Source organism: Gastrolobium bilobum, unplaced genomic scaffold, assembly GCF_033153095.1.
Source record: "Gastrolobium bilobum isolate Gb01-03AN ecotype WA unplaced genomic scaffold, APGP_CSIRO_Gbil_v1 utg27986, whole genome shotgun sequence".
NCBI classification, from domain to species: Eukaryota; Viridiplantae; Streptophyta; class Magnoliopsida; order Fabales; family Fabaceae; genus Gastrolobium; species Gastrolobium bilobum.
The window spans coordinates 23139-49909 of NW_026895154.1; the positions used below are offsets into that span (position 1 = coordinate 23139).

The window sequence follows — 26771 nt, forward strand, 5'->3', positions numbered from 1 at the left end:
CTATTTTAGAGAAATTCAGCTTGAAGGTGCTTGTGAAGTGTACAGTAATGATCAACAAGAAGACCCAAGGCTTATCTCAGTTCGTAGGATTGCCTACATCAATCAATCGATACCATTGGACTCCATCAAAAACTAAATTTTCATTAAAACTATTCAGACCTTTTTTAAAAGTGGTTTCTGCTAAAGTTTTCTTAAATTTTCATCTACACCTAGTAATCAGACTATCTTCCTTAATTGGTACTACTGCAACTCTCTCCTAGATACATTTGTTCCTAGTTTTATTTCTTATTTTGTAATGTCAACTCATCCACCGTAGCAGTTTCATCTCTGCTTCACATTTTGTTATTTTTTTTATTTTTTTATTTTTTGCTCTTATTGTTACTTTACTGCCCAACAGTCATACTCTGGTAGAATTTTCTTCGAGTTTGATAGGCATTTTCACCTCGAAGCTTTTCTCTGTTTCATACGTGTGAATTGACATTCTATCAATCTCCCTCTTTATCACTTTGCAAGATGGATCCAAGATACTTATACTGTCAAGCTAGATTTCCCATAATTAAAACATATAATAGAAGCTAGCATTTGAAATTTTGGGTTAATTGGTTGAAAATGATAGTCTCTTGATCCAACAAACTGCACTAGCATGTATCTGAATTTGTGTCTGTATTGAAGAGGAGCTTATTTATTTTAAATTGAATGAACCCATTCATGTCATGGGTGCTATAAGTTTTTCCTTATTCATTATATAAATGAGGCTTTTTACATAATTTTTCTTCAAGATTGCTTGTGCAACAGCTGGAGAAGCCCAGAGATGGATTGAAGCATTTGATCATGCCAAGCAACAGGTATGAGAAAATAACTGTAAGGTTGCATTTATAATGCAAATGTTTAATATGTTATCAGTGTTAATATTTGTTACAACCCAAGCCTGGTTGTTATGGAAAAATTTGTTTATGGGGAAGGAGGTTTGGATTGGAGTTCCTAGTAAGAAATTTTCAAATATATATATAGGTTTACATTGTATGTAAAGAATATGGGAGTAGTTGTTTTGCTATATAAAAGAATTTAGCATGTTATGGAACTATATTCATATTTACCATAATATGCTTATGTGAATTTGTTCGACATATCCTCTTTGCAGGCTGAGTATGAGCTGTCACGAGGAATTAGTGCCAGATACAAACTAAACAAGGAGGCTGAGTATGCCATTTTTTGTCCTCCACCTAACATAAAGTTAACAAATATCATATAGAATGACATTAGTTAAATAGTCTTGTCAGCAAATTAATGAGGTTTTTCTGATGTATTATAAGCAGGGTATTCCAATGCTTTTGATCATGTCAGAGTCTCAATTTTATTTTATTTTCTTCTTATATATTTCCTTCATTTTTATTTTTATTTTTACTATAAGCTCTAGAAATTATGAAGTTTTTCAACAATTTTGAAGGAAAATGCTTTACAGAGTTACAGTTAGATATTACTGTTCATGTTTTGACGAGTTAAGCTTAATGAAAGATCCATAGAGTTGCTGAGATTGTTATTGGGTGGCCTTCCTTAGAGGTCATCCTTTTATTAGAAAACTTATCATAAACTGACATACAGTTGCTTTTTCTGTTGTGGAAGAATCAATCTGGAAGGACATCGACATTCTGTGAGGCGGTATGCCTCTGGGTTGAGGAAGTTTATAAGAATCGGCCAAGGTAAAATGATAATCATTGTTTGATAGGTAGCATTCATCAGCGGAGATTTTGATTTCTTAACAATGCTTAATTGATTTGTATCTTGCACTTACCATTCTGTTATGTCTTCATTATGTTATGGCTGAAGATTGGAGGGTAAATATGCTACGTTTTAGCTTAAATAGGTTAGGCTTCTGTAAAAGGAATAAATCTTTGGTACTACTGCTGTACCAAAGATTCAGTACAAATCAGACTATTAGACTTAAAAGGAATATGCTATTTATACCCCCAGTTGCCGAGCTAAGCTTTTGGTTAAATAAATCAGACTTATGTAAGATATATTAGGCTTGACTTGGCCTGTTAATCTTGCCTAGACCCAAATTGTAAGTTTGGTTCAACTTATATTTAAAAACAAAAGGTATGGCCTAGATCTATTAACCTATTTAAACCTATTAGGCTTAATAATTAAACAAATAATAAAAATAATATTATTTTATTATTTAAAATTATTAAAATAATAATTTTATTAGAGATATATAAAAAGTTTAATTAATCTCATGTTAAAGGAATGTCATAGAGACAAACTTGTAAACTCCACCACCTGAAAAAAAAAAAAAAAAAAAAGATGGCATAGTCATCGAAGAGTGTGTAGGAGGGAAAACTTATCTCATGTAACGTGAGAATAGTTTTTTCCATATATAAAATCATTAATATAACCTTACCTACCAGCTTAAGCTTTTAGGTTGAATTGATTTTTTACATGGTATCAGAGTCTCGGTGTTATGGATTCGATTTTCACTGCCCTCACTTTCTCTTGTGGAATTTCTTAACACAGATAGATGAGCATATGTACCCTTCAAGCTCAATAGGGAGCATATGCACCATTCAAGCTCAATGGACTCTCATGTGATGGGGGTGTTAGAAATATATAAAACCATTAATAACCTCATCCACTAGCTTAAGTTTTTGGGTTGAATTGATTTTTTATAAATTTTATTTATTTTATTTAAAATAAATAAAATAATATAGGTCAACCTGTAAACTTATAAGTTAGACTTTATAATAAAAAATTCTAATTTTTAAATATATTTTTTTTGAGTAAATATCATTTTTGATTCTCAGCAAATTTCATAATACTCGCTTTAGTCCGTGGCAAATAAAAAAACTCATCGTGGTCCCTAAGAAATTCAAAATGGACCCATTTTAGTTCTTTTAGGGACTAATACGGGTCTTTTTTGAATTTCGAGGGACCACGATTTCAACTAAATGGGTCTATTTTGAATTTCTCAAGGACCACGATGAGTCTTTTTATTTGTTAGGGACTAACGCGAAATTTGGGAAGAAACAAAAAAAGGTATTTACGCTTTTTTTTTTTTTAAGCCTATTTTATAATAGTAATACTAGAGAGTCCTATTTACACCCTTAATCCCATGTTTGTTTTCTAATTTCGATACTAGTTGACATTACTCTTGATCTTTCATTCTGAAGGCCCAGAGACACTCTTACGGCTATCATCAAAGTTTTTTGGTGGTTCAGATGCGTTTGAAGCAGATTGCGGAGATGCATTTGAAGCGCATCAGTGGAAATGCGTTCGTACCATGGCTGGTACTTTCTTCTGCCACACGCATACACTACTTTACAGCCTATTTATTGCAAGCCAATGTTTTGTTGCTTCAATATTCTCTTCCTAATATTTATTAAAGATTTTTTATCCAACTTTATGTAAAGGTTGCAATTGTTTTAGATTATTTATATGAGAATTGAAATTTTCCTACCTTTCGATTTTTGTGCTAACATGATCCTCTACATATTTTTTGTAACACGGGTCTCATGTGTTTTTTGTCTTTATGGCATAAAAAGACTCATTTCATGTAAGATGAGAAGTATAAAACATATTGTTTTATGATAGAAGAAGAAATTTTATTGTAGAGCAAAGAGAAGCAAAGCTTGGGGAAGAATAAGAAATCCTTCAAAACAGAAAGACTAAATTCAACAAAAACCATAAAAAATGAAAAGAGGGGAAAAAAGTTAAGTACGTATTAGGCTTCCCAATCTCATTGTAAATCCAAGATAGCAACACCCTTGAAGCAACCATGAGCTGAAAACCATAGACAAAACCCCCTTAAGAATACGAGTATAGCCTCCAACCACACATGGCAAAGGACAGCCTTTGCACAACAAGAAGTCAACAACAACTAAGCCTTAAAATCTTAGTCTTTTGTTCATACCAATTCCTCTATATTAAACCCCAAAAATAGAGTAAAGGGACTCACCTAGTTCTCTCCAATAACCCCAAAAAGGGAGTTCCAAATCCAAAGGAAAGTAGCCACCTTATAGTGCAACAGTAAGTAGCCTTACTGTCTGAGCCTGACTGCTCATAACACACATTTAGTGAGAAAGAGCAATGTAAGGTCTATGAATCTGCAAAAGTCATTTGTATCAATGTTATTAAGTAATGCTGTAAAATGGCCTAAAAGATGTTGCTAAATATTCAATCGGTATAGTTTTAATGATTTTGTATTACAGAAGTTTGTTTGGGCTAGAACATTGTAAGTTATAACTCTCTCGTTAATGAATTAGAGGTTTTCAGAAATAATTTTATCTCAAAGGCTATTAATTTTGAATTAGTTTTCATATTGTGTTCTTTAGCCACATAGTTGGATCTTTCGTTATCCTTTTGGTTTTTTTTGTTTGTGGTTCCAGGTATTAGAATTTTTGAGGATGTTTCAAATCACAAGGTATGTATGCATATAAGTTTTTGGGGCTGTTGGTTGATACTGATTTTCGCCATATATCTTGAAAACTAACTGGCTTGCATTCATGTATAAAAATTCTAACAGAAGTTGTGAAAGTACAATACTTGACTTTTTTCAAGAATAATTTTTTGGCAATTCTTTTTCCAGATCAGTATTTTGCTTGTAAAGCCTGAAAATCTCAAGTTTCTTTATCATATTTTCAAATTGTTGTGCCTCTCTCTTCTATTTCCTATCACAAGTTGTTGTTCAAAATGCTGGTCCATTTGTTTACATAAAGTTTAAAAATATATTAAAGGTGTTCTTTTCTTCCTATGATGAAAATCACAACCTGTGATTGTCACACAGAGTTTTTCAAATAGTTGTATCAGTTCACATGTATTATCATGAGGCTGGTTATTATTTCACAAAGTCAGTTTTAGTTTTGGTTTAATATATCTATTGATGGAAGACACCTTTGTCTGTATTGTTGTCATTTATATTGTTGAAAAAAGCATTGATGTGTGTGCTGTGTAACCCAAAACCTTTACTAACATGATAATGAGTTGTCTAGTATTCACCGTATTAATATTAAAATATTGTCATGTGCTTGCTATATAGGTTCTGTTCCTCTATTTTTTCTGTCTTTGAAACTGCAGATATCACATTTAAAAACAATTGAATAAGCACTTTATTATGATGGGATAGATAGTTATAGATATCTATTTTCTGCTTTAACGTTCTTTCAATGCTTTGTAGAATGGTAAGGGTGTCCTCGCTAAGTCAGTTGGTGTTATTGATGCAACTGCAGATAGTGTTTTTGAAGTGTTTTTAAACACTGAACGACAGAAAAGATACGAGTAAGTTTCCCATAAAAGGTGCTTCAGAGGATTGATAAAATATTGGGGAAATTAGTCTTTCCTATAATTACATTTTCAGGTGGGATATGTTGATGGGTGACTTGGAGCTGGTAGAGTCTTTTGATGGACATTATGATGTTGTTTATGGGACATATGATCCTAAGTATCTAACCCGGTAATCAACGGATTTTGACTTCTTCTAAACTTTAAATTTTGTTGCAACTGCATTGCTATAATAGTTTTCTCAGTCCAAAAATTTTCATTATTAATAATGTTGCTAAAACAGGTCAGGAATTTTTGATTTGTTTATGTAACGTGTGGATTGTTACAATTGATAGAGATTTGCATGCACTTGTGAATTTGACTGAATTGATTATAATCTCCATTCTGTAAAATTCTTCGTATCAGACATGTACTAACACATTAATTATCATTATTTTTATTTTTATTTTTTATTTTTATCTGCCTCTATCCATTGTATAGCTAAATGTGATGAAATTTTGTTGCTAAGTGGTTATAGTTTCCTCGCTTCTCTCCCTTTTCTCCTATTGTCGTATAAATTTTTATTTGTATCAGTGGATAGCAAGCTTCACTCAAATTTGTTGTGATTTAATCCCCGTTTTACTTTTAAAAATGTCCATCATTCATAAATTTCTTTTCAAACCTAATATCCAGATGGCATTCAAAGCGGGATTTTGTCTTCTCTAGGCAATGGTTTCGGGGACAAGATGGAACATACAGTAAGAATAACAGTTTCTTACTCCTTTGATTTTTCTGTTAATTTTCAACTAACTGAAGCTTTGAAATAATACTTGTCAAACTGAAAAAACACCCTAGAAATGAAATTTCTCTAATTGAGCATAGAATCCATCTCACTTAATTTTATGCAATTATCCTTTCAGTTCATTAACACTGCAGTTTGCTATTACAATGGTGGTGGTTGTTGTAGCCTTGATTGTCATGGATCATCAGAAGTGATTCTTGGCTGTGGCTGACATATTGTATATGTTTAATGGATGCAGCTATCTTGCAATTTCCAGCTATACATAAGAAAAAGCCTCCAAGATCAGGATATCGACGTACAAAAATTAATCGTAAGATATATTATTTGCATAAGTGATTCAACTTCCTTCACTGTTGGTGAACTAGCTTTTTGAACTTTTTTGTGTTGACTTCTTTTGAATTACTGGCTTCTTATAAAAGCTTAAATGGTTTGAGAACAACCCAACTTTGTGTATTAACTCTCCACCTTCAATCACATGCATAGTGATTCAAACCACAAGTAAATCCATGGTGCTTGGTATTTGAGCTCGTTCAAGATTTGCCAGTCAATTCTGGAAATTCATTAGAAGAAAAAGAAACAGAAAAGATTACTGGTGACTTCTTTGTGACCATTGACTAATTTTATCCTCATATTTATTTTATTTTTGCTGCAGCATCTACATGGGAGATTAGAAATATGAACACACCTATGGGATCAAGTAGACCAAGATGTTTAGTGACCCACACTTTAGAGATACACTCTGCATTCTGGTATGGATGGAAGAACAACCAGAGCTCAAAATTTGAGAAGAGCGTCCCTTATGCATTATTATGCCAAGTAGCAGGTTAAGTAATTGAACTTTGGTTTTCATCTTGTATCCATCTGAAGTCTAGAATCATTGGCAATTCAGGCTATTAAAATTTATCGTTTAAACTACTCACAAATAATCATTTAATTTGGCCACTCAGTTTTTGTATTGAAATTCTTTCTGTCAACATTTAATTTGAACTGTTCACTAATATAGCATAAACTCTTCTGACATAATATCATTCAATTCCTTTCTTTCCTTTTTTTTTTTTTTTTGATTAAGGTGTGTTTGAGAAAATGAGGAAAATATAGGTGAAACTGAGAGGAACAGAGAAAAAACTTCTCTATTTTATTCAGAATGGGATTCAGGCCTGACCCCCTTTTATGATTAACATCATAAATTTGGAATCACACCAGAGAATAGTAACGAAACTACAGCATTACACTTTCAATATGCAAGCTTACATCCCTATATATAGCCGGAACAGTGACTATTTTGCCACGCCTGGCCAAATTATTTACCAGACTGCCACGCGAACAGTAAAAATTCCGGGAATGTCACGCGGCATAATTCGCTACACTGTGCAGCGAAATATGTTTGCAAATAATTCACTACACAGTGTAGCGAATTATGCCATGTCAGGCTGCACAGTCAGCAAAAATGACATGTGTCAAGCAGGCAGCAATACAAGCATAATTCGCTACACAGTGTAGCGAATTACTGCCTGCTTGACACATGTCATTTTTGCTGACTGTGCAGCCTGACATGGCATAATTCGTTACACTGTGTAGCGAATTATTTGCAAACATATTTCGCTGCACAGCGTAGCGAATTATGCCGCGTGGCATTCCGGGAATTTTTACTGTTCGCGTGACAGTCTGGTAAATAATTTGCTGAAGTGTGGCAAAATGGTCACTGTTCCTTGACACTGGGCAGATTGAACCTCATTTATTTATTAATTACCTCATGTTTGTAAACAAAATATGCAACTGATGGACATGGAACGTGGTCAATCTAATTTGACAGCCTGGCTGGCTATGATATTTAAACAACTACAAGAAAATATTTTGAAGAAATTTCTCAGTCTAATCCAATTAATATAGAAAAACTTTAGGATTTCTCTTGATCCTTGAACTCGGAAAATAAATTAGGCAATTAGCTTCTATTTGGTGTAAAGCTCATAACCCTTTTAAGGGGCTTTCCTAACAGATATGCTCATTGATTGGCCAGCTTTGCATCATTGTTGTCTTCTCTTGTATCTTGTCTTCCTTTTTCCTTTTTTCATTATGGAGGATCTCTTTTCTCTGAGAAGGCATTAGTGTAAACTAAGTCACACTAGCCCAAAATTGAAGAACCAAATTGTTAAGATAAACAATCACAAAAGAAAAACACTAAAGGATGTGGATAAGCATGAAAAGAGACTTCTGTAAACCATTCATTTGTCTTCTTCGAACAACTCAAGCTCTGGGGATAGTTGTGTTATGACTGAGGTCATTGTTTTTCTTTTTTGTTTGTGACTATTTCTCACATTCTCCTAGCCTTGTAATTTTACTTTTCTCTTTAAACTATTCTTTCCATTTTACAAACAGAAAAGAAACCAAGGAAGTTAATTGCTATTTACTTTTTCTGTGACGTGTGGCATTTAATACTCCTTGTTAAATAATGGTAGGTCTAAAGGAATATATTGGAGCCAATCCAGCATTCCACGAACAATATTCCACTACTGTTGTTCATTCCAAAATCTCTGATGCTTCTCTGTCCAGTGCCGAATATGAAGATGCAGAAGTCCAGGATGAGTTTTATGATGCAATTGCTGCTGAATCCACATCAGATGAAGAAAGTGATGTTGATGAGGAACTTGATCAGGTTTCCTTAAATCTGCTTTTCAACCACGAGTCTACATTTGAAATGGATGTTATTTGTGTGTGACTGGTTTGAAACAAAGACGAAGTACTTTTTCTTTTAATTTCTATAATTTAATACCTTATCTAATTTGTCAGGAGCAGAAAGTCAAACTAAAGAATGTTTCATGGGCCATCACGTCCTTAGCTTTGAAGCGAACTGCAGGTTAGCCTCTTCCTATGTTCCTTGTTATTTGCAAGGTAAAAGGGCCTAAAGGCGTTATAACTTTCTGCATGTAATTCTATTTATTTAGACTATCAAACTTTCAAGTACATCAACTCCTTGGTTCCAACTTCAAAATAGCAGTTGAATTCTATATCTGATTCCTGTAAATTGACAGTGTGAGATAAAAGTGGAATGGTATATCTGATTCCCACAAAACTCAAGAGTATAAGACATGGGAACATGAATATATGTCAACCAAATTGGGAAATTCGAATTTGCTAGTCATTTAAAACCTGCAAATTCATAGCATAGTCCAGCTCGACGTTTAAAACCAGTAAAGTCTATGCATAGTCCACCTTGCATTTTTCCTAATTTACTGGGCTGATAATCAGATTGTATTAGATAATATTTATGTGAGAATTCTCCTGCAGGAGAACACAATTTTTGCCAATATTTTTCTTAGTTTAACATGGTATCAGACTGGCTCACGATCCTAGCCTAGCCTAGAAATTCATCGTCTCTTGTCCTTTGGTCTTAGCTCTGTCCTAGTCCAGACCAAGTCCTTCATATTCGTAGTCCGGAATTGGTTCTTCATGACCAATTTTTCTCAGTCTCGTGTCTTCTGAAAAGTATGTTGTCTTATTGGTTTGTTTCAATGGCAAGAACTCCTAAGCCAGGATATTCAAATTCCAGATATTTGTCAAACGTAAGGATCTGTTAGGTTACACTGATGGGAACAAACCTGCTTCTAACAAAGGCAACCCCAAGGACGAACATGCCAACTAGGGAGGTAAAGGATGCTGAAGTCATGGGGTGGATTATATGCTCTGTTGATGCCAACATTGTCCCCAATCTTCAACCCTTCAAGACTGCCTCCAATATGTGGGCTTATCTGAAGAAAAATCTGCAGTCCGAATAACGCTGCTTAAAGATTCTAGCTTGAACATAAAATAGCCATTTTTCAACAGAACAATCTCTCTATCTTTGAATTTTACTCTCATTTCCTGAATCTTAGGGCTGAATACACTGACGTAGTGTATGACAACTCAACTCCTGATGGTTTAGTTTTTTACAATCAGTTCACGGAACTTCTAAAGTAGTTCTCCCAGACCTTCCTAAAGAATTCAATACAAATGAAATTAAAAAACTGAGGGAGTTACTAGGCACATTAGCAAAAACCTCAACACAAGTATTTGTTCCTTGGCATTCTCAAGTTGTATCTCCCAATCCTATGCACGTAGTGCTTTAAATTCTCCTAAATAAGGAGCATCGGGTCTAGATTCTGGAGCTACAAACCATATGACATAGTCCTTCACTGGATTTTTCTTCTATAGGCCCTGTCCAAGCAATGAGAAAATTGCAACTGTGGATGGAACTTTTATTACAGTCACTGGAAAAGGAGACATTATCATAAACCAGAATTTAATTCTGAAAGGTGTCTTGCATTTGCCAAATTATCTGCCAGTTTGATTTGTATTCACAAGCTTACAAGGATTTAAAGTATAGGATGATATTCTCTCCAACAATACGAAAATTTTTGAATCAAGGAATGGGAAAGATGATTGGACTTGTTAAGGAGGAAAATGGACTTTACCTTCTCGAGGAGGGTAATAGGATGTGTAGCACTAAGAGTCAAATTCCATGTCTTTGCTTTCTGAGTCATCTCCCTCCAACAATAAAAAATCTGGTTGTTTCACTTTTGTTTAGGTCACCCTTCATTCGGAACCCTACAAATACAATTATGTTCCCTAGCTAATTTTAGGGACTCAGGGTAGGCATGCTTCTTTTTGATACTAGTGAACTTGAAAAACACGAACTTGTCAACTTTCCTCTCTGGAATAAAAGAATGTCAGTTCCTTTTGCTTCATTGCACTGTGATGTTTGGTGACCTTGTAATATTTTGAACATATCTGGGGCCACAAAGGGATACAAATTTGACCCTCAGGCTATCAAATGTATTTTTGTTGGTTACTCACCTACCCAAAATGAAAGGGGGCGAACCGGAACAGTGATAAAACTGTTACTTTATGACTGAAAGGTCATGGGTTCGAATCTAGGAAATAGCCTCTTTGCAATTATGCAAGGGTAAGGCTGCGTACAAGAATTGCCTCCACCTTACACTCGCTAGTCGGGTTTAACGGGGAGTGAAGTGAAGAGACTCACCTACCCAAAAGGGATACAAGTGTTATTACCTTCCCAAAAAAAAGGTCTTTGTGTCTAATTGATGCCACATTTGTTGAACTGAAAGTTTCTTTTCCCAGCCTATTAATCAAGGGGAAAGTTCGCGAATGGAAGTTAAAGGATGATTTGTTCTTACTAGAAAATTCCCTTGGAGAAAATCTCTCGTTTCCTGAGTCAAGCCCTAACTTACCATTGTCAAGCCATATACTCCTCCTGTTTCAAGTTCGATGATAACCGGTAAACAGACTTAGAGGGGTGTATTGGATTAGGATTTTAAAAGACTATTTTGAGATAAAAAATCTTATAGATTTTAAAAGACTATCTAGAATTTGGGGAAAGTTATATTTACAAACTTTTGTTTACAAATTATACCATGTACTAGGGGTAGTACATTCCAGTACACAGTGTACTACCCCTAGTACATAGTGTAGTTTGTAAAAAAAAAATTGTAAATATAACCCTCCCCCCTAGAATTTTAGTGACTTTAATGACTTTTTAAAAATACTTTTTTGACAATCTAGATTTTATAAGATTGGATTTTAAAGGATTTTCACTGAATTTATAAGATTTTAAAAAACCATATCAATTTTTAACAAACATTCAAAATTACAAGAGTCAATAAAAAAATAACAAGGAAATGCAATGATATTAATAAAAAAAAAGTAAAAACTAATATCATTTTCTCAATCAGTAATTTGATGTAACTTGATGTCCTACTAAGTAGCAGCTCTCCACATATCTATACTAGCCCTCCACGCATTAGCATCTTCTCATTTCTGCTTTTGGGTTTGACCAATGGGTTGAAAATTATCTTCTCCACAAGTGGTATCAGAGCAGGGTCTCTCTTCCAGTACGGTGTGGTTCGAGGATGAACCAGGCGGAAGCTGGTGGGGATGTAACATCCCGAGCACTGACGAGGGTGGGGAGTGATCGCCGGTGCGAAAGGGTATGGTGCGAAAGGACACAAAAAAGGAGCGGCTCCTGGAAGGCTTCCAGCTAGGGTTACATAAATTAATTGAATCGACACCCGAAAGAGAAGAATTCTAAAGACTGTGCAGGTATGACATTGTACAGTTGAGGATAGCTTATAAGAATTAATTGGTACTACCTATACTAACAAGATGCATGTACTTTTCGGTAGCCCATAACGGAAGAACTCTATAGTTAAGCGTGCTTGACTTAGAGCAATTCTGGGATGGATGACCTCCTGCGAAGTTTTCCCAAGAAGTGTGTGAGGATAAAACATGCTAAAAAGTCCCGTGTTAGTGTGTGGGGATAGTCATTGATTCTTGAAGCAGCCAGGCGTTACAAGAAGAGCCACAAACTAAGTGAATCAACCAAGGATGCAACCATGGACATAGAATCTTACCAAAGATTGGTTGAGAAATTAATCTTTTTGTCTAGTACCATGCCAACCATTGCTTTTGAAGGTGTGTGGTAAGTCAGTTCATGCATAATCCCAAAGAAACTCACCTTTGACCCATTTATTGCATTTTGCAATACTTGAAAGGAACTCTAGAAAAGTAATTCTTTTTACAAGGGGGAAGGAGATGACTTTGGAGGCATATACAGATGCTGACTTTGTTGGATATGTAGATGATAGAAGATCTCCCTGCGGATACTGCACTTTTCTGGGAGGAAACCTAATGGCTTGGAGGACCAATAAACAAAAAGTTGTTGCAAGGTCCAGTGCAGAAGAAGACCTCCAAGCTATGGCCTTGGGGATCAGTGAAATCTTTTGGCTAAAAATAGTTCTAAAAGACCTGAAGACTGTGTTGATTAATGATTAGACCTATGAAACTGTACTGTGATAATAAGTCAGCAATAAGCATTGCACATGATCCAGTGAAACATGCTAGGATCAAACATGTTGAAGTAGACTGACTTTACAAAGTAGAAGTTGGCCAGTGTAACAAATGCACCTCATTTGTATCTACTGGAAATCAACTTGCAGATGTACTGATGAAAGGATTTAGTGGTGCCATGTTTCAATCTATTGTTACTGTAAGCAACATGGAATGGATGATAACCACTCACCTTGAGGGGGAATGTCAGAATCCCATTATCCAGAATATTTCCCTGTATTTACAGGATTAGATCCCATACTTGGAGATTAGGTTAAATGTCTTATTTTGTATTTATGGTGTAGGAATCATTCACCTATAATTATAGGAACTGACAGTGGGTACAGGGATGAACAAGAGTTTAGGGTTTTACTTTTTTAGAGGACGTGGTATTCTATTTAACAGCACATGCTCTTCTGATGAAATCATCAGAAAAACCTTTTCTGACAGCTCACCAAGCCACTAGATTACTAATTATCTTGTAAATCGATGACCTACAAGACTTAGTTGTGATTTAGATTGGACAGAAGCATCACTCTTTTATTTGGTGAAAGAAAAGTGGGAAGAGAAAAGTAGGATTAGAGACAAAGATAAAATTACCGAGGATGTGCACTTTGACATAAAAACATTACCAAATGAACTGTAATGTTATAGGTGAGGACTGAGGAGTCCCACTCTTGGCCCTGACTTCCCTCTGTCAGTGAGTCATACTGTGAGGAAGTATATAATTTAAACCCAAACAAAGCTTATTAAGTTCTGAAGGCTTAGCTTATCTAAAACAGTATCTCTCCCATTGTTATTTTTTATAATTTTATTTTATTTTTTTTGCTTCCTTATGGACTTGGATTTTGCAAGGGTCTTCCTATATCTGATATGCAAAGGGAATGGGTTTCTCTTTTGTGCTGATGTATTTTTCGTTTTGGCTTCTTTTCCTCTCTTTTCATTTTGATCTTGTTTTATGAGGATTATTGATCCTCCTGTATTGTATCTAAGGAAGCTAAGGGCTCTTTCCAGTTTCGCACATGACTTCTGCCTCTCACTTTATCTCAAATATTGTTTAGTCTGTGCCTATACACAATACATATTCTAACTCTAACCAGGAGGAGTGAAAGAAAAAATAAAAATGGTAAAAATGAATGGAGCATTCTCTCATTTGTAATTAACAAAGTCACACAAGCTTCTTAATTTCTCAATTCTCCCTTCTTTTTTCCATTCAAACTTTCAGTCCTAAATACTTGGTCATTCTGATTGCAGCTCCAGATCAAAGCAAAGAATTAGATTCTCATGTAAGTCCAATCAAAATTGATGCCAGTGACTTGCAAGGTTCTTTGCGCAAAGGAAAGGATGATAGTGACACAAACTGCTGGACTTCTCCTAGTGGTGAAAGATTTATGATTAGAGGAAAGAACTATCTGAAAGATAATTCTAAGGTGAGTTTACCATTTAAGTCCATTTATTATTCGTTGGCATTGCAAGGCATGATTAGGGTGAGAATTTCCATTCAAGACAAATAATAATGATAACAGCAACATATTTGAAGACTTATTCCATGTTCATAGTGTTTCTAATTGTTTGGAGGGGCATTTGTAACTGACCTGATTAAGTATAGAAGAAAAAGATGATGAATTTTCTATCATTTTTTTTTTCTTGAATTTAAGTACAGCATTAATAGTGCGAGTACTTCCTGTTTACCCCTTATTTCTGTGCAATGAAGAAACATAAGCGAGTTCAGGCATATTGGTAATTTAAGCTGCGTTTGATTTTTCAAATATCTAACTCTATAGCTTTTAAGCTGTAGAACTAGTAATATGTTGTTGACAATGACCTTGATATACTTAATTCTTTTGTTCTGGCTGAATGTCATGGACATACATTTCTCATGTAGGTAGTTGGAGGAGATCCTCTTCTCAAGCTCATAGCAGTTGATTGGTTAAAAGTTGATAAACCTGCAGATAGAATTGCACTGAATCGGAGAAGTCTGGTTCAGGTAAAATTGATCTTATAACATTTCATATCTTTAATATTCATATAGATTGTAATGAGATAAATTTGGAGAAACTTTGCTCAAGTTGGTTTGGACCAAGGTTATTGAATTGCAATGTAAATCGAGAATCGTCAAGCTAATTTTTGAATGGTAAATCGTAAGATTCAGGGACATATAGAAAAATAGCTTGAAATATATCATATAAATAATGTGTAATGCACAATGTAATAATTTTAAACTAGGAATAATAAATTGACAAAATAACTTAACCAAAAGTCTCAAAAAGCAAAATCATAAGTCATAACTGATGCACAGAAAATGGTTGCATGAAGCTTATGTTTCAAGAAAAAGAACAAAGCAATGATATAGCCATATAAAGTGCATATAGAGTGAACAAGTAACTGTGTAAAACCTCTATTTTAGAAGAACAAAACAGAGCAATGAAACAACCAAACAGGATGCATAGAGTGACATTTTGTGTCAAATCCCGATTTTAGAAGAATGAAAACATCGCAATGGAATAATCAAATATGGTGCACTGAATGGCATTTGTTTAGGTGCTTTTGATTTAACAACTTCAGCTTATTTGACTTTTCAATTTCTTTTATGAGAATTGATGAAAGAAAAAAAATGAATTGAGTTGAATTGTATGAGTGATATGAGTCACTACGATTTATGTGTGTATCGTACGATTCAAAGCCATCTGCAATTCATCACATTATACGATTCGGTGGCTTAGCAAATCGTATAGAATCGTATGATTTCTATAACCATGGTTTTGACATGTTGATTGAAGAAAACAAAAAAATTTGTCAAATATAACATGAGGGCTTTTTGAAAAAACTGACTTGCTTTTTGTGGCAAACTGGCAATTTTCATTCATAAATTACATGCTTTACATGGGAAGGAGATATTACAACAAATGTCCTAAAGTCTACACTCTAATCTGCTGAAAACTATGATCTGCAATGGTTACAAAGTAATACCAGAAAATAATACAGCTGTTCATTCATTCAAGCCTACTGTGGTTTTATAACCCATTGTTCAGTTTGTCATTGCCAGATATTTGCTGAAAATGAATTTTGGGAGCTTAATTTGGTATAGTTTTTCGCTTTTGCCAATTATGTAAAATGCAATATGAGTTTTGCCTTCTTCATGTCGTCTGCTACATTTTGTTCCAATGTATGGTTGCCATGTGTATGTACTTGATCATCTATTTTCCAGTCTTACCTTTTTTTGAATTTTTAAAATTAGTGTTGTAGTTCGTTTATGTTTTTTAATCCTGTGCATGCTGTAGGCTTAAAGCTCATGTGGTTGAAATTTTCTGTTACCATCATATTCTGGAAACCTTAAGCTGGAGATTTTGAGATTCTAAATGTTTTATATCAGAAGAAATTACTCTCTATAATCCTTCTCTTCTGAATTGCAGTCAGAAGCTGGGAAAAAGCTTCCGTTTATCCTTGTATTTAATCTCCAGGTATGGATATGATTGCTATTGTATATCATATATGTTATTTTACTGCAAAGTGAAGTTTAATATGCATTTTTGTGTTACAACAGCCATTCTTTGGTCCTTGAATATCAAGTGACTCTTTAAAATAGAATCATAGCGTAGTTGACTAACTGGTGTACTATTCTCTCTCTAATAGTATCAATTCTATTTAAGTGGTTAGCCTCATAATAATGTAATTGTTTATCACTTTCAACCTCTGTGAGCTTTCACATCAGGGACCATGTTGCCATCTTTTTTAGTTTATAATAAAAAGTATTCATTAAGAGAAGTTAAAAAAGTACGAAAGAGACAAGAAATACTGCTCAAGCAACCAAGAAGCATCGATCAGTCGACCTAAGCTCCGACTTGTAATCATTGATATACTTGCTTGCTGAAACTAACCTCTATAGTTGGTTGGATAGACACTTAACTCTGCAGTATACTTCTTGTATCAGTTAAATGTAAAAGAATATGTTGTATATTGATCTGTGTCAGGGAGTTACAATATATAGAGACCCTAATGGGCTTAAGTGAAAGGCCCAAACCTAATCCTAATACAGTCAGAATACAGTCAGAATATTTACGGATAAGACGGAATCCAATCATATCTAATCATATCTAATCATATCATATCTAATATTCTAACACTCCCCCTCAAGCTGATGCGTATATATTATGAGCACCAAGCTTGTTACAAATGTATTCAACCCGAGGACCTCTAAGAGCTTTAGTGAAAACATCTACTAGTTGATTAGATGAGTTGACATAAGCTGTCTTGATTTCTCCTGACTGAATCTTTTCCCGAATGAAGTGACAATCAATCTCTATATGTTTGGTCCTCTCATGAAAAACAGGATTAGAGGATATATGTAGTGCAGCTTGATTATCACAGATGAGTGTCATGAGTTGTTTCTGTTCACAAAGATGAAGCTCCTGAATCAACTGCTTTAACCAGATCAACTCACAAGTAGTATTTGCCATTGCACGATACTCAGCTTCTGCACTAGATCGGGAAACAACAAGTTGTTTCTTGCTTTTCCATGAGATTAAGTTTCCTCCAAAGAAGACACAATAACCAGAAGTAGAGCGTCTGTCCGAGGGTGATCCTGCCCAATCGGCATCTGAGTAACCACAAATTTCTGTATTTCCCTAATCCGAATACAACAAACCTTTTCCTGGTGCTCCTTTGATGTATCGAAGGATCCTCACAGCAGCATCCCAATGTGAATCACAAGGTGAATCAAGGAACTGACTAGCCGTACTGACAGCGAAAGAAATATCTGGCCTAGTCACAGTAAGATAATTGAGCTTCCCAATCAGCCTTCGATAACGTCCAGGATCAGATAACGGCTCCCCTTGTCTGGGCAATAACTTAACATTAGGATCCATGGGTGTATCAACTGGTTTACACCCCAACATACCAGTCTCTTCTAGGATATCCAAGGCATACTTCCTTTGACAGATAGAAATGCCCTGTCTAGATTGCGCCACCTCAATTCCCAAGAAGTAACGCAGCTTCCCAAGGTCCTTTGTTTGAAATGCACTGAATAAATGTTGTTTTAACTGACGAATTTCGTCTTGATCACTTCCGGTGATGATGATGTCATCAACATAGACTAACAAATAGATGCACTTGTTAGGAGATGTAATCCTATAGAATACAGAATGGTCAACTTTACTGCGAATTAGGCCAAACGCCTGTACAGCAGAACTAAAGCGACTGAACCATGCTCGAGGAGACTGCTTGAGACCATATAAGGATTTTCGAAGACGACATACCTTCCCAGACTCCCCCTGAGCAACAAAACCAGGTGGTTGCTCCATGTAAACTTCTTCTTGTAAATCACCATGAAGAAAGGCATTTTTTATGTCAAGTTGAAGGAGTGGCCAGTGACGAACAGCAGCAAGGGCAAGAAATAGGCGCACGGACGCCATCTTAGCGACTGGAGAGAATGTATCGCTATAATCAAGACCAAATATTTGAGTAAAACCCTTGGCAACTAGGCGTGCCTTGAGACGATCAACATGGCCATCAGGTCCAACTTTCACAGTAAACACCCAGCGACAGCCAACTATAGACTTCTCTGGAGGAGCAGAAACAAGGTCCCAAGTGCCATTGGTATGAAGTGCGGTCATCTCATCAAGCATCGCTTGGCGCCATCCTGGATGGCAAAGTGCTTCACCTGTGGTTTTAGGAATAGAAAAAGAAGAAAGACTAGAAACAAAGGTGAAATGAGGAGGAGAAAGACGATCATAGCTCAAGAAGGTATAAAGAGGATAAGGGTTACGAGTAGTACGTGTACCTTTTCTTTGAGCAATGGGAAGAGCCTCTGGTGAAGGATCCGGAGGGGAAGAATCAACTGCAGGGGGCAATGAGTCAGCAGGGGTCGAGTCGACTAGAGATACTGTGTTACGATGCTGATAAGTGAGAAGCGGACGGTTCTCAGGTACTGGAGCAATAGGTGATTGCTTATCTGGAGTAGAAGCACCTGCATCTAGCAAAGACAAGTCAAGAAAAGGAACAGGAAGAACATGATCAACTTGTGACAATGGAGATGAGATAGAATTAAAGGGTTGTTGATCAAGAAAGGTGACATCAGCGGAAACTAAGGAACACTTGAGATCAGGAGAGTAACAGCGATAACCCTTTTGAAGACGAGAATAACCCAGAAAAATGCATTTAAAGGCTTTGGATGTTAACTTATCCTTACCAGGAGTGAGATCATGAACAAAACAGGTACAACCAAAAACATGTGGGGATAGAGGAAAGAGAGGAACATCCGGAAACAATAAGTTATGAGGAATATCATTATTAAGCACAGATGAAGGCATGCGGTTGATGAGAAAGCAAGAAGCAAGGAATGCATCAGCCCAGAAGTGAAGAGGAACATGCATGTGAATAAGAAGAGTCCTGGCAATCTCAATGAGATGTCTATTCTTACGTTCAGCTACTCCATTTTGTTGTGGAGTGTGAGGACAAGTGGTTTGGTGTAAAGTACCCTGTGTGGCTAAGAAATGAGAAAAGTCAACAGAAACATATTCCTTAGCATTATCACTACGTAAAATACGAATAGAAGCACCAAATTGAGTATGAATTTCAGCAGAAAACCTTTGATAAATAGAAAACAACTCAGAACGGTTTTTTCATTAAATAATCCAAGTACAACGGGAGAAATCATCAATAAAGGTAACAAAATACCGAAAACCTAAAACAGACACACTTCGACTAGGACCCCAAACATCTGAATGAATAATTGAAAAAGGAGCATCAGCTCGCTTATTGACACGATTAGCAAAGGAGGAGCGGATGTGCTTTCCTTGCTGACATGACTGACAATCTAAAGTTTGAAGACCGGATAAAAGAGGAACCATCTTCTACAATTTCGCAAGACTAGGATGCCCGAGACGACTGTGGATGAGTTGTGGAGATTCTGTGAGAGAACAAGCAACTGAAGGACTCGGCACATCAAGGTAGAACAGACCCCGTGACTCACGGCCCACTCCAACATTTTGCCCGTACCCGGGTCCTGCACAGAAACAGATTGGTTTGAGAATGTGACAATACAATTAAGAGAATTGATCAATTTACTAACAGATATTAAGTTATAAGGGATGTGAGGAATGTAATAGACAGATGTCAAGGTCAATGAGGAGGTTGGACAGATTTGTCCAATCCCATGAACGGGGGGCCTTAGTTCCATCAGCAAGAGTAAAAGAGGGTAAATTTTCAGAATATGTAAGGGAAGAAAAGAGTTCCTTATTACCACAGAGGTGATCAGTAGCACCTGAGTCAAATATCCAAGGACCAAGTGATGCAGAATGAGAAACACAAGCAACAGGATTACCAGTTTCTGAAGCGGAGGCCTGAGATTGAGGAGAGGACTTCCTGAGAAGGGCCTGGAATGCTACATATTCTTCAGAGGAGAGAGAGACTGTACCATTTGAAGCAGTATCCGATTGAGCTATATTAGCAGCAAAAGAAGGTCGCATGTGAGGATACTTTGTGTAGCAGCGTTCCTCATAATGACCAAGTTGCTGACAGTAATGACAACGAGGTCGCTGACAACGTCCGACTGGACCTCCTGGGCCACGTCCTCCTGGGCCTCTACCACGACCAAGTCCACCTCCAATATTCCCGCGAAAATCAGTACGGGAAACTAGAGCAGTAGAATCAACAGCAGAAGACGATGCAGGAGCAGATTTCTTATTCAAATTCAGAAGACGCTGATACGTCATGGATAGATCAGGCTCCCCACTAGTCAAGATAGTATCACGGACATTATCATATTCTTCGGGAAGGCCAGAAAGTGTGGCAACCATAAAGAGACGTTCCACCTGTTTCCGATATGCAGTAGCATCAGTAGGGTAAGGCAGCATATCCAAATATGCCTGCATCAAAGAGCGACTTTTGCCAATATATGTCTCCATCTGAATGTTGGATGATTTGCTCAATTCCATAAACTGAGAGATGATGAAATAGAGTTGCTGAACATCATTAGTGTAGAGGTTTTTTGCTTCCTCCCATACTTCAGTGCAAGTTTGAAAGGAATAAAAAATATCCAAGACGATCGGATCAATGGATTGCCAGAGGATACTCAGAAGCTGGTTGTCAATCTTTTCCCAATCAGACTTGTCCTCCTTAGGGACATCAGTAGACTTAGTCGTGAGATGGTTCCCATATCCTTGTCCAAAGAACCAAACTCGAACAGAGGTGGCCCAGTTCTTGTAATTAACAGATCCCTTCAATTTTGAAGAGGTAATGGACCTAATATTGGTAGAGATGATATTGGGAGAATTTCTCACAGGAGGAGATGGAGACTTGACCTCCGAATGAATTGGAGAGTTTGCTGCCATAGTATTAAATCACAAAGATATAAACCGAATAAAGAGAAACGAACCTGATCACCAATCAAGAAGAGGTGCGCACAAAAAGTCAGACCCACAAAGAACCAACCACAGATCCAGAAAGAGGAGGAGAAGACGAGCTTCTCTGTCCAAGACCGGCCGGAATAGTGCTCACGCGCCGGCAGAAGGTGACGCGTGAAGCCCACGCGCAGAGAAGACTGGAGGCGCGTGAGAGCGCGTGACAACTCCGATGGTGGCCGGACTTCCACAGAGCAGGTCGCCGGGAGGAGAGGGTGCTGTTTGCGTTCGTTCCAGACTGAAATCTTGCCTGAAAAGTACTCCGGCAGCCTGAACAGTGGCTGACGGTGGCTCCGGTGACTGTTTGGGGATGTGGACACGTGCAGAAGATGCCTGGAGAGGACTTACAGTCCTTGATGTCTTGCCGGAAGGACGCACGGCAAAGAAAAGATGACTCCTAAGCAGTGGGCTTAGGTTTTAAAGCGAAGAACAAGATTTCTAAGCGGAAGCGAGGGTTCCCAGAACGAAATAGCTCTGGTACCAAGTTAAATGTAAAAGAATATGTTGTATATTGATCTGTGTCAGGGAGTTACAATATATAGAGACCCTATTGGGCTTAAGTGAAAGGCCCAAACCTAATCCTAATACAGTCAGAATATTTACGGATAAGACGGAATCCAATCATATCTAATCATATCATATCTAATATTCTAACAGTATCCTACCCCCCTTAGCCACTGAATCTTCAATACATTTCTGGAATCCCACTTCCCTCTCTATCTCTCTCAACCCACTCATCAGATTAACTTGCGCCGGAATGCCTCCATTCTCATCTCTTTTTGATCTCTGGACCTTCCCACTATGAGATATTACAGGTGCAGAAGCGTATTATAAATTTCTGTTGAACTCTGGCTTTCCAGCTTAAGATTTTAGGTGTTGTGAGTCTTTAGCATATCAAATAATCTTTGCGGATGTACCAAAAAATAAAATAATAATCTTAGCGGTTATAAATGGTATGAAATATTAACCAATGCTGGCATGTTGTTATTGTTGTAAGCCTCTAACAATGAGTGAAGGTAGATTTAGTACCTATGTTGACCAAGGAAGAACAAATTTGGAAGCCCTGTCGACTTTCTTATAGAATATCATAGGAGAACAAATGTGATTTTGAATGTAGCTGGAAATTTTCAGTTGAAATCATGAATATTTTGCAACTTGTTCATCTGTGTCTATTAGTTAGTCAATCTCTGGTGTTTTTTAACAATGTCAGATTTCAATGGCTGAAAAGATCTGTCTACATGAATGTATGTTGTATGCAGTTATGCACCTATGTATGTATAAAATGTTGCAATGAAAAATTTGTCTTGCTTATGGATCAGTTATCAAGAATGATTTTTATTTTGTCATCAATCTCAGGTTCCAGCTAAACCAAACTACAGCTTGGTTCTATATTATGCATCTGACAGACCTATAAATAAAGATTCTCTATTGGCTAAGTTTCTGGATGGAAATGACATGTTTCGGGACTCAAGATTCAAACTAATTCCAAGTATAGTTGAGGTGTGTGATTCTCAATGAAGTGTCATATGCCCTTTTTGATACCTGATGGCAGCAGCTAATGGTTTTCAATGGATACAGGGATATTGGATGATCAAGCGAGCTGTTGGAACTAAAGCTTGCCTACTGGGAAAAGCTGTAACTTGTAAATACTTTAGACAAGATAATTTTTTGGAGGTAAAGCTACAATAGCATTTTCAGAAGTAAAGATCTAGTTTATGTTGTTTCTCAAATATCATGGAACAACTTCAGAAGTAAAGTTTCTATCTTTATGCACGCATATTCTCTGGTTTAAATAGAGTTAGAGGTTACTGCACTTTTGTACGGATTAAATAGATATTAACCCTAAGTAATAGACACTTTCCAACTCTCTCCTCTCAAGTTAGAGTATACAAATCAAATGCACCAAGCTTATCACTGATAAAGTGACTTCTAGGAGCCCGAAGAGACTTTGTAAGGATATCTGCAAGTGATCACCACTATAATTTTCAAACATAATAGCAATTTCCTTGGAAAGAACTTTTTCCTGGCCAAAGTGACATTTGAAGTCAAACAATAAACCCAATAGGATGAAATTGTGGGTAATAGTCGACACATGGTGTAAAGGATCAATATATCTCAACCAGCAAACAACAAATAATCAGAAAATACCACAAGTATCTGATCATACAATCTGTATATTCCTCTCAATTCAGTATATCTCTGTTACAACTATGTCTTTAAAAGAAAGAAACAGTAATCAACTACAGTGGAAATAATAGCAAGAGACAGTAAGATAGCCCAGAAGAGTTAGAGCTCCTAATTTCTCCCCATTCACCAAATGGTGCCCAAATTGCCCAAATTCTTAGATACCCCCTACCTTTCCATACGCGCTCCTCCAATAGAATTGTTACCCACCTCAAGTGTCATGCTTGTAAAGAACCAATTCAACCCAAAAGCTTAAGCTGTTGGGTGAGGTTACATTAATGGTTTTTATATATTTCAACACTCCTCCTCACACGAGAGCCCACTGGACTTGAAGGGTGGACAATACACAGGCCCACCTACCTGTGCGAACAAAGAAATTCCACTTGAAAGAAAGTGGGGGGCGGCGAGGATCGAACCCGGGACACTAGGCTCTGATACCACTGTTGGGAAATTCGTTGCCTCAAACTTCAATGTCAAGCGGGTCCAGGGGAAGCCTGTGGCGGGGAACCACCACCAATGAGCTAAGGCTACACCAATCGTAGCAAGTGGATCCGACACCATGTCTCAACCCAAAACCTTAAGGCATTGGGTTCATGGGTCCTTTCACTTATATACTCTTCACTTAGCTCATTACCAACCAATGTGGGACTCATCACACTTGAATATCTCAACAATCTCCCCCTCAAGTGTGAAACCCACCATTGGTATGCTCCCCCTCAACCGAGTACCCGAAGCGCAAAGTACTCGACCCGCCTCCTAGCCAATTTCCACTCCATTTATCCCTGCTGACTCAGCATACACATTCATCCTCTTATAAGTAAATGATTCTTCACGGGCACAAATATTTTTCCTCATATAAACTTTCCATTTAGGTGGCGGCATCTTATCAATACTCCCCTCCCCCCCAATAAACACACCTTGTCCTCGAGGTGGAAATCTAGAAATTATTGGTTGATAGTAGATGATTCCTCCCAGGTATTATAACAATCTGGCAATTGTGCCCATTTAATTAGAACTTCCACGGTCCTATGCAGTGTATGACGCCATTGGAGGACAGCTTCAGCAACGACCTTCAACTCCTAATCTTCTTGTAATGTCTCCGGAATAGGCTGGACCTATTAACCCAGTGCCACTACCTTTTTTAAATAGGACACATGAAAAACTGGATGTAAAGAGCAAGTTACATGCAGGTCTAATTTATTAGCTGTCTCACCAATCTTCTCCAACACTGTGTATAGACCATAGTATTGGGGACTTAATTTCTCATTGAAACATCGTGCCAAAGATTTCAACCTATAAGGTTGAATCTTCAAATACACCCTGTCCCCTTCCACAAATTGCACATCTCTCTTGTGTTTATCAGCTGCTTGTTTCATCCTGTTTTGGGCATTGCTCAGCTGATTTTGTAGCTCGAGCAAAATGGCATCCCGCTCACGCATCAAAACATCCACCTCTGCTACGGGAGACACGCAGCCTGCATGAAATAGAGTTGGAGGTTCACAGCCTTAAAGGGCATCATGCCAGAGGAGCTTTTATAATTGGTATTTATGTCAATATTCAGCCCAATGCACCCATAAATGCCACTTTCGCGGTTTAGGATGACAGAAACAACGCAAAAATGTCTCCAAACATTTGTTGACGATTTCTGTTTGTCCATTGATACGAGGGTGATAAGCGGTATTATACTTTAGTTGCGTGCCTGCCTGCTTAAATAGTATGGCTGAGAAAGACCCTATCCCGATCAAAAATTATAGACAAAGGGAAACCATGCAACTTTACCACATTCGTGATAAACTGAGTCGTGACATCTTGAGCTGTATAAGGATGAGACGGAGGCATAAAATGAGCATACTTGGATAATTGGTTCACCACAACAAAGATAGTATCTAAACCACCCGCCTTCGGCAATCCTCTAATGAAATCCATGCAAATGTCACCCCACACCTGCGTAGGAATTGGCAAAGGTTGAAGGAGACCCGCTGGTGATAGAGCCACAAATTTACTGGTTTGGCACACCCTACAAGCTGCAACATAATTTTTTCTATTCTCTTCATTCTTCTCCAGTACACCAAGCCAGCCAAACGTTTATATGTGTGCAAAAAGCCAGAATGACCTCCAATAGGTGAATCATGATATTCTTTCAGTAATAAGGGTATTAAAGAAGAACCTGAAGGAATAATAAAGCAGCCTTTGTATAGTAATTTTCCATTCACTAATGTATAATCTCCGAAATTTCCATCTCCTGTCAACAGACCCTAGATAATTTCTTTCAGAACTGGATGAACTTGTTGCTCCTGTTCTAGTTTGTCTAATAGAGGTAAGGCCACCGGAGACATCGCTGCAAATAAGATTTGATGGCACAATGCATCTGCCACTACATTTTCCTTCCCAGATGGTATTGCACCTCAAAATCGTAGACCAACAATTTGGAAATCCATTTTTGCTGATCTTCCCCTGATATTCTATGCTCCATAAGAAAACGTAAACTCCTTTAGTCAATGCGAACAATGAAGTGTCTGCCTAACAAATATGGTCTCCACTTTTGGATTGCAAACACTATAGCCATTAATTCCTTCTCATACAAAGATTTTCCTTGAGCTCTCAATAAAAATGCTTTACTTACAAATGCTAAAGGTCTACCTTCTTGCATGAGTACTGCATAATCCCTTTCCCCGAAGCATCTGTGACAACCATAAATGGCTTGTCGAAGTTGGGCAATGCTAATGTGGGTAATTCACACATCTTTTTCAAAATATCAAAAGATTGTTGGGCCTCCGCATTCCACTTGAATGCATTTTTATTAAGTAAATTTATTAATGGTTTGGCAATCTTACCATATCCCTCCATAAATCTCCTATAATACCCTGTCAGCCCAAGGAATCCACGCAACCCCTTGATAGTTTTATGTATTGGCCATTGTTGCACCGCTACAATCTTACTCGGATCTGCCTGAACCCCTTCCTAGTTATAATATGCCCCAAATATTCCACCTGGTATTGCCCAAAAGAGCATTTTTTTAGGTTGGCAAATAATTGATGTTCTTTCAGCACTCCAATACTGCACACTCATGTGCCAAGTGCAACTCCCTGTCATTACTGTAAATTAAAATGTCATAAAAAAATACCAATGCGAACTTACAAAGATAAGGCTTTAAAATCTCATTCATCAATGCTTGAAATGTGGATGGTGTGTTAGTCAAACCAAAAGGCATAACTAAATATTCACAGTGTCCCTCATGAGTGCGAAACGCAATT

General features: G+C 37.1%; 1 protein-coding gene across 1 annotated transcript in view; it reads left to right on the top strand.

Annotated features, from left to right (window-relative positions):
- Positions 1–26771, top strand: part of LOC133296175 (protein ENHANCED DISEASE RESISTANCE 2-like) — a 40445-nt gene that overhangs the window by 2107 nt on the left and 11567 nt on the right. Inside the window, exons 4-20 of the mRNA XM_061495120.1 lie at positions 780–845; positions 1142–1200; positions 1624–1700; positions 3168–3284; positions 4383–4417; positions 5171–5271; positions 5351–5446; positions 5947–6011; positions 6294–6365; positions 6708–6878; positions 8512–8708; positions 8843–8909; positions 14189–14364; positions 14820–14921; positions 16348–16395; positions 22690–22833; positions 22912–23007. Of these exons, the coding sequence (XP_061351104.1) occupies positions 780–845; positions 1142–1200; positions 1624–1700; positions 3168–3284; positions 4383–4417; positions 5171–5271; positions 5351–5446; positions 5947–6011; positions 6294–6365; positions 6708–6878; positions 8512–8708; positions 8843–8909; positions 14189–14364; positions 14820–14921; positions 16348–16395; positions 22690–22833; positions 22912–23007 (1689 nt within the window). The remainder of the gene's footprint in view (positions 1–779; positions 846–1141; positions 1201–1623; positions 1701–3167; positions 3285–4382; positions 4418–5170; positions 5272–5350; positions 5447–5946; positions 6012–6293; positions 6366–6707; positions 6879–8511; positions 8709–8842; positions 8910–14188; positions 14365–14819; positions 14922–16347; positions 16396–22689; positions 22834–22911; positions 23008–26771) is intronic.